Below are 7,957 nucleotides of genomic sequence, written 5' to 3'. Positions count from 1 at the left end.
TCCCCAAATCCAGACAGCCCCTGGACCGACCCTCCCAACCACGTGACCAAGGGGTTGTGCAATCCAGCCCCCTCCCCGACCCCCTCCCTGAGGGGATTTTTGAGGAGGGCTGAGCTGAGCTCACAGCAGCAAGCACCCCTGCCCCCCCCAGGGGGCTGGGCCAAGGTATAAATAGGGGTGGTGGCTTCAGCCAGCCAGCAGCAAACCCAGCCCAGCACCACCATGCTCACGCTAGAGGCTGCACAGTAAGTAGGGGCCCCAAAAACCTGCACTCAGGACCCAAACCCCGTGCTATACCTTTGACCCCTCTACGGGGCCTCCCCCAGAGGCGGTGGTCTTGGCCCCACCCAGAGGGCAGGTGCCTGGAAAGGGAGGGGGCTCCACACTGTCTCTCCCCACTCTAGGATCTATTTTTTTCCTCTCCCACTTCAATTCCTTCCTCGTTCCCATCCCTGTCTTTCTTGGATCCCGAAGATCTCTTTCCCTTGGTACACCTGTTTCCCTCCCACTGGCTGTCCTCTTCCGAGGCGCCCTCCATCTCTGTATCTCTCCCTCCTTGTCTCCCTCTGAGTCTCCCTGCATCCCCTGACTTGCTCTCTGTGTCCACTCACTGTGCTTCCTGCCACATCTGTTCTGTTCTGGGCCTCTGTTCTCTGCCTCTGGCCCTCTCTGTCTCTGTCCCTTCCTGTCTCCTTCTGATTCTGTCTGTCTTCTCTCTCCATCTGTCACCCTATCTATCCCCCACCCCATCTATCTCTGGGGCTTAAAAAAATACTTCCAGCATCCCTGCATGAATGTCTCTATTCCTTTCTCCCTCCCCTCCTCACCTCTTCCCCTTCGCTGAATCTCTTCAGAGTTTTCCCATCTCTACCCAGACGTCTCTCCTTCTCTCTCCTCCTGTCCAAGATGGACCCATTTAACTGACTGGCTCACAGAGGCCCCCTGCCCCGCCCCCACCCGCCTTCAGGCACCCACATATCTCCTCTCCTGGGACTTTCTCTCCCTCACTTTCCCTGCCCCCGCCCAGCCTCTGTCTATGCAAATCCCAGGGGAGGGGGGAAACATTTGCCTGGCCCCTGCCCCCCACTTCCTGTCCGGGTGGGAGAGTGGGGGTGAGTGCGGTGGGGCTGGTCTCACACAGACACGCAGCAGGACGAGCTGCGGTGGTCACAGCTGCAGCTGCCTCTCCCCCATTCACCCCCCAACCGCTTGGAGTCTCAGGAGGCTGAAGACACCCGTGACATGCCCCTGTGTCTCTCCCCTTCCAGGCTCGATGGGCCACACTTCAGCTGTCTGGTGAGTGGGGTCCTGGGGGCCAGGGAGGGGTGGGGGTGGCCCATGGGGCCCATGACGATCTCTCTACCTCAGTTTCCCCGTTTGCTCCTTTCTGTCCCTTTGTCTCTGACTTTTCCTCAGTATCTCCCACCCCTCCTGCCCCCCGAACCCAATCTTCCTCACAGACTTTTTCCTAATGTTTCTTACCTTCTCGCAGACTCTGGTCCACTTCCTTAAACGGGGAAGGGTGGGTCTTTATGTCTTTGACTTTGTGTCTCTTCCTCTGTCCATCTCACATTCAGGAAATCTCCTTATTCCTTCTTCCCTTCTCCGCTTGGCTTTGTATTTTCAAAAATTGAATTGGAACTATTTCAGACACACAGAACACTCTATCCCACACCCATGAACCCACAGCCCAGGCCAAGAAGTAAAACCTCACTCATGTGCTTGAAAGAACACCCTTGTGGGTGCCCCTACCCTGTACATCCCACCCTCCTTGAAGAGTTTGGCTTTTTTTTTTTTTTGAATTGAGGTATGACTTACAAGTTGGGAAAGTGACAACTCTTGTGTACAGCTCAATGAGGTGCTACCTTATGCACACACCTGGGTAACTGTTCACCAGACCGCAACATAGAACATCGCCATCACGCCGGAAGAGTCCCTCACGTCCCTGCCCGATCAATACCCACCTCTGATATTTTCCACCACGGATTATGGCTGCCTGGTTTTGAACTTTATATTCGTTGAATCACACAGGGTGCCCCCCTTGGGGCCTGGCTTCCTTCACTCAACATCAAGTGTGTGTCAGGCGGTGGTCCTTTTTCCTTGCTGTATAGTATTCTGTCCTGGGACCACATCCCAGTTTGTGTGTCCATTCTCCTGTTCCTGGGCGCTTGGGCTGTGTCCTGTTTGGGGCTGTTAATCAAGCTGCTTGGACTGTTCTTGAACCCGGCTATTCGGTGGACATAGTTCTCGTGGGTAAATACCTAGTAGTGAGATCACTGGTCTTAGACTGTAATTGCTAAAGCAACACGACTCTTGGGACGAATCGAAGAGATATGGAAGTGGATGCAAGGAGCCTTGAGACCTTCTTTGCCTCTGTTGCAAACACATCCCTGCCTCTCACCCTACACCCTGGCTTGGAGGCCGGCAAGGCTGGGGGAATTCTATGCCTTCACCAGCTGCTATGTCCCGACTGTGTACTGGCGAGGAGCTGGGGTTCCCGGGAGTCTACAGTCTTGCTAGGAGGGGGCTGCTGTGTCCCTCTATGAGACCCTGGGTCTCCGTGTGTCTGTGTGTCTGCCTGTGTCTGTCTCTCATCCTCTGTGTGTATGTCTCTGGGTCTGTGTGTGTTTCCGCTGCGACGCCCAGTCTTGCAGCTTTGTGTCTCTGTGTGTCCCTCTTTGCCCCGTCTCTGGTGCCTAGTCTCTGTGTCTCTCTGTGCCTCTCTCATGCCGTCTCTCTGTCTCTGTCTCTGTGCTGTCTCTTTTAGTTCCTGTGTCTCTTCCTTTTCCTCTCCCAGCCTGGCAGAGTCTCCCTGCTGGTCCAGGGGGCGGTAGGGTCTCCCTGCAGCTTGGGGGAACCTCTCTTTTCCTCCTTCTCCCCCATTAGTACCCAGATGGAGTCTTCTACGACCTGGACAGCTGCAAGCACTCCAGTTACCCGGATTCAGAGGGGGCTCCCGGTGAGTGACCCTGGCCCAGACCCTTCCCCACCTACCCCTTGGGCCCATTTCACAGATGGGGGTGCTGAGGCCCAGGGGAGGTTTTCACCTGGCACAGCAGACAAGGTAAGCCGAGGCCTCCAGACTTCCTCCCTTTCCCGCTCCTACCCACCCTCTTGCCATGCAAATCCTGGGGTCAGAGATTTGCACAGCCCACAATGGCCCCTCTGTGCCAGGGGCATCAAGGGGGAAGGGGCCGTGGCCAGACCTCCCAGCTTCTGAATCAGTGCCCTTCCCCCAGACCTGTGGAGCTACGGCCTCAGTCCAGCTCTCCCTGCCGCTTCCTATGAAACCTTTGACCCGGCTGTGGCCACCTTCAGCCACCCCCAGGGTGTCCAGCTCTGTTACGGACCCTCAACCTACCCCCCTGGGGGGAACCTGGACCCGGCCCCCAGCCTGGAGGCCCCAGGGCCTGGCTTCCCAGCGTACCCAATGGAGGACTTCACCAGCCAGGTGAGGGGCGGGGAGACAGTGAAAATCCCCATCATTTGATTAAGGTTTACTAGGCGCCAGGCACTGCATCAAACCTTGCCCACACGTGAACATCCTCTGATGATCCTCAGAGGTTAAGCACCATATGACTCCATGGCACGAACCAACCACCAGAGGCCCAAACGTGGGCCAAGGGGCAGCGCCAATGGCCGTTGTTGGTGTTGGGCAGGTTTTCACAGAGGTGGCCTCAGGTGTCCCCTGGCCACGGCATGGAGATCAGAACCGAGGCTATGAGCAGAGCGGGGAGAGCCATGGTCAGGGACCAGGAAGGAGCCAAGGGACGAAAGCAGAGGGAGGGAGACCAGGGGGCCCCCCAGGACTACAGGCAACCCTGACCTTCCGCAGACCCTGGGCCCCCCAGCGTACACCCCATACCCCAGCCCCGTGCTGTCAGAGGAAGAGGACCTCTTGTTGGACAGTCCTGCCCTGGAGGTCTCGGACAGCGAGTCGGATGAGGCCCTCGTATCTGGCCCCGAGGGGAGGGCATCTGAGGCAGGTATGTGGGGACTCCAACTGGAGATGGGGGCAGGGAGTGAAAGGAAACATGATCTCCCAAGCGTCTCCTATCTATCCTCCAGGGCTGAGGGCAGTTCCCAGATCTGCCTTCCACTGGCTGTGTTGCCTCAGGCAACTGCCTCTACCTCTCTGTGCTTTGGTCTATCTGTACAATGGGGATAACAGTAATAGTGTCTGTTATTGGTAGCTGGGAGGATTAGGGAGGACCATACGTGTAAAGGAGATAGCAGTGCTTGGCACAGAGTAAGCACTCAATAAATCTTCACCATCATTATGGACAATAGCAACAGAAATAATCACAGTCTCAACTCCCATCTAGTCAACTGCTTCTCCCTATGGGCCCGACATCCATTATTCGCAACCCCTGGAAGCTGGAATTATTAGTTACTTTTCTGTTCTGGGCCTCAGTTTCTCATCTGTAGAATGGGCATCCTTATCATCATCCCCATCTCGTGAGGTTCTGATGAAGATTAAATGAGCTCATAATTGGGAGGGAGGATATAGCTCAGTGGTAGAATGCATGCTTAGCATGCACAAGGTCCTGGGTTGCATCCCTAGTATCTCCGTTAAATAATAAACAAACAAACAAACAAACCTAATTACCTCCCCAAACCAAAAAACAAAACAAAAAATTTTTAAAGAGCTCATAATTGTACAGTGCCTAGTGCAGCACCAGATATTAAGTGCTTCACAAAGATCTGTAACACACATACATATACATGCCTCACTTATAGCTGAGGAAATGCCAGTTGGAGAGGTTAAGTCACCACCCCAATGTCACACAGCAGGGAAATGACAGAGGTGGAGTTCTTGTATCCAATGCCCTGCTATGAACCCCCCACCCAGCTCTGTAGGGCCCTTGCTGTTAATAGGAGATTGGGAGTCAGACCCCTTGGCCTCTCCCCAGAGCTGAGAGTCTGCGAGGCTCAGAGCTGGAGAAATGGCCAGGCGGATTTACACCCACTCTAGATCTCTTTACCACCAGTCACCTCTCTTTCTCATAAGCCTTTGAGGAGCACAGCCAACCCGTTTCACAGATTCATCCATGGGCTCAACAGATAATGTGTTGGCCTCCGAGCAGACTCACAAGAGACACATCCTGAAAAAGAAAGCAGGGAAGCGGGAGGAGGTTCTGGGGTGACAGCTTTGGGGTGGGGAGCAACTTGCCCTGGATGGGAGGGTGGTGGCAGAGATAGCCCGCCTCCCTCACCTCCATTCCCTTGATGGGGGGACAGAGCCGGGGTGGTGGGGGTGCAGCAGGGCGGGGCGTAGGGGGCGGGGCCTGAAGGACACCTCCTCTAACGCGCCCCGCCCCCACCCGCAGGGGCCCGCAAGAAGCTGCGCCTGTACCAGTTCCTGCTGGGGCTGCTGACGCGCGGAGACATGCGCGAGTGCGTGTGGTGGGTGGAGCCGGGCGCCGGGGTCTTCCAGTTCTCCTCCAAGCACAAGGAGCTCCTGGCGCGCCGCTGGGGCCAGCAGAAGGGCAACCGTAAGCGCATGACCTACCAGAAGCTGGCACGCGCCCTGCGCAACTACGCCAAGACCGGCGAGATCCGCAAGGTCAAGCGCAAGCTCACCTACCAGTTTGACAGTGCGCTGCTGCCCGCCGCCCGCCGGGCCTGAGCCCAGGGCGGCCTCTCGGGGGGCTCTCAGGCGCCCCCACACCCTAGGTCATAGGACCCGCGGATCCCCCACACTGGTGGCGGGGGCGGGGCGCTGTCATATTCCCGGGGCCCTGGTCAGGGCCCCTCTGGGACCCCTCCCCAGTCGTGTCTGGGGCCCCTTTGGGATTCCCTTTTCATGTCCAGGGTCCCCAAGACCTTCATGTCTTGGGTCAAAGGACCCACAGACTATACTCTGTGTCTGTGTGGAGTAGGGGGCAGGGTAGGGTGGCGTGAGCAGTGCTTCCAGAATCTCAAGAGCTTCCCTGGAATCTCCTTGTGATGTCTGCGATCCCGGGACCTCTCTGAGAGCCCTCAATCTCATCTAGTGGAGGGTGAGCCTGCAGATCACCACACCAGGAGTGGGGCTCAGCCAGCAACCCTAAGCCCTGTCCAGATCTCTCCGGGATCCCCTTCTCATGTCTGGGTCCCTCCTGTCAGATCTGAGATCTCCTAGTTATGTCTGGGTCCCTTTGGGAAACTTTACAAGTCTCTGTGCCCATCTGTTACTCTCTCGGTCTATCTGTCTCCCCCCAATCCCTTTGTCATCTTTGAGATCCCCTAATTCTCTGGAACCACCCTGCTATCACTGTTTTATGTCAGGAACTCTCCAATCACATCTAGGGTGCCTCCAGGATCCTTTTGCCATGACTGAAAACATCCTTGTCAGGTTTGCGGGGGTGGGGGTGGGGGAACCTTGTCATGTTGGGCCAACTCTGGGGTGCTCTTGTTTGCCTGGGATCCTCCAGTCACATCTGGGATCCCCATCTGATATGCCTCTCTGGTGACCCCACCAACAGCCCTGAGTTCTCACGAGGACCCTCCCCTCCTGGAATGTCCTTCTCTGGGCCAGGGTGGGGATCGTTCTGGCCATTCAACTGATTTCTGGGGGATTCTGGCAGCCCTGGCCATGCCAGTTCTATCCAGAGACTGCACAGTCCAGCAATGGTGGGCCAGCTTTTCGGCTGGATCAGGGTGGTGGTCCCTCCTAATGGGGCTTCTGTCCTCTGATCTGTCCAAGTCCCCGCCACCCTGGCTGTCATACCCCAGCGACTTCTCTCCGGTGCCCCTTGGCCCCAACCATTTTCGTGTGAGCCCAGCCTGAGTTGAAGCCTAGATGAACTGTGGGAGCTCTGATTGGAACCCAAGGAGGAGTAGAGGGGTGTCAGAGGCAGTGGGCCAAGAAGCCAGAGTCCCAGGTCCTTGAACCTGGCTGGCTGGAGGATCTAGGGTGAAAGACTTGCTGCTTCTGGGCCAGTTTGAGGAAGAGGCGGAAGATCCTGAAAATCCCTCGCAGCCCTGTCCAGTCTTTGATACATCTCCTGAAATCCACCCATCTACCTGCTGATGGCCGGAAGGAAAACCAGGAAGGAGCATCAAGGACCCAGAGAGGGAAGAGGTCCTTGCAGGGGCACACAGGGGCCAGTAGTAGAGCCCACGCTGCTGTCAAGAGGACAGCAGCCCCGCCCGCCCCACCCCTGTGGCGGTGGAGGGGGAGGGGCGTGCCAGGGACAAAATGTCTTCCTGGGGGCCTCCTCTTGCAAATAAAGTACCTGCTGCAAAAACTCTCATCTTTACCCCAAGTGTAGAATAAAATAAAATACAACAAATCAAGGTAGACAGACCGCCTAGGCCCCTCTGTCAGGGGCCGCGATGCTGCCCATCCACCCGGGCCTGCCGGCCCGCAGAGACGCTGGATCAGCGAGGAGGACGATAAGCGAGTAGATGCAAGACGCAGTTAGAACCCAACCAGGCTGAGCCTTGAAGGCCGCGGTCAGGGCTTGAGATGCAGACCCTGGTGGTTCCATTCAGCTTTTGTCTCCTTCTTCTTGACGACTGGATTCCTTCCCTACCCTCTTCCTGTCCGTCTGGGTCTCTGTCCTCTTCTTTCTGGGTACAGCCCTCGGACAGACGGGGCGGAATGAGAAGCCCCAGGCAGCAGTGTAGCTCTCCCGGCTCCAGACGCTCCACTACCTCGCTGGGCCCGCTGGAGCTGCGTAGCAGTCTGCCTAGCAACCCGTGACGTCAAGGGGAAGCTGCCGCCGGGTTGGCTTGGAGCTCCCTGAAGGCAGGGAAGTTTCCGGCTCTTAGGGGGTTTTGGAAAAGGATGCGGCGTGGGGGTTGGCTACGGGCAGGAAGAAAACCGGGAGGAACTTGTCTTCACTCATACTGGGTCCCTCAACCGGAGTTACTTCCTCGCCCGTCCTCGGCCTTAACTCCAAGCCCCCTCTTCTCTCTCTCACACCCACCTCGCCCTTCTCCCCATAATACCTGATGTCCCCAGGACCCT

The 7,957-nt window shown here is 56.8% G+C and overlaps 1 protein-coding gene across 2 annotated transcripts; it reads left to right on the top strand.

Annotated features, from left to right (window-relative positions):
• Window positions 1–125: 125 nt before the first annotated feature.
• Window positions 126–7,244, top strand: SPIB (Spi-B transcription factor). 2 transcript variants are annotated; one of them, XM_010947020.3, is made up of 6 exons: window positions 126–245; window positions 1,269–1,296; window positions 2,887–2,959; window positions 3,240–3,451; window positions 3,836–3,986; window positions 5,331–7,244. In XM_010947020.3, the coding sequence occupies exons 1-6, from the start codon at window positions 223–225 to the stop codon at window positions 5,627–5,629; spliced, it is 786 nt and encodes a 261-aa protein (XP_010945322.1). In that variant the 5' UTR covers window positions 126–222; the 3' UTR covers window positions 5,630–7,244. The 2 variants fall into 2 exon arrangements, with proteins under 2 accessions (XP_010945322.1, XP_074227162.1); XM_074371061.1 differs by lacking the exon at window positions 126–245 and having other exon boundaries at window positions 1,088–1,296.
• Window positions 7,245–7,957: the final 713 nt, after the last annotated feature.

Source organism: Camelus bactrianus, chromosome 9 (assembly GCF_048773025.1).
Source record: "Camelus bactrianus isolate YW-2024 breed Bactrian camel chromosome 9, ASM4877302v1, whole genome shotgun sequence".
Classification (NCBI taxonomy): Eukaryota; Metazoa; Chordata; class Mammalia; order Artiodactyla; family Camelidae; genus Camelus; species Camelus bactrianus.
This window is presented reverse-complemented; position numbering and strand designations above follow the sequence as displayed.

Bases quoted from the DNA above. Each gene is read 5' to 3' on its own strand.
- SPIB (XM_074371061.1), top strand. From the start codon at position 1,243: ATGCCCCTGTGTCTCTCCCCTTCCAGGCTCGATGGGCCACACTTCAGC. The intron at 1,297-2,886 runs GTGAGTGGGGTC...CTCCCCCATTAG, and splicing joins GGCCACACTTCAGCTGTCTG to TACCCAGATGGAGTCTTCTA. The intron at 2,960-3,239 runs GTGAGTGACCCT...CCCTTCCCCCAG, and splicing joins GGATTCAGAGGGGGCTCCCG to ACCTGTGGAGCTACGGCCTC.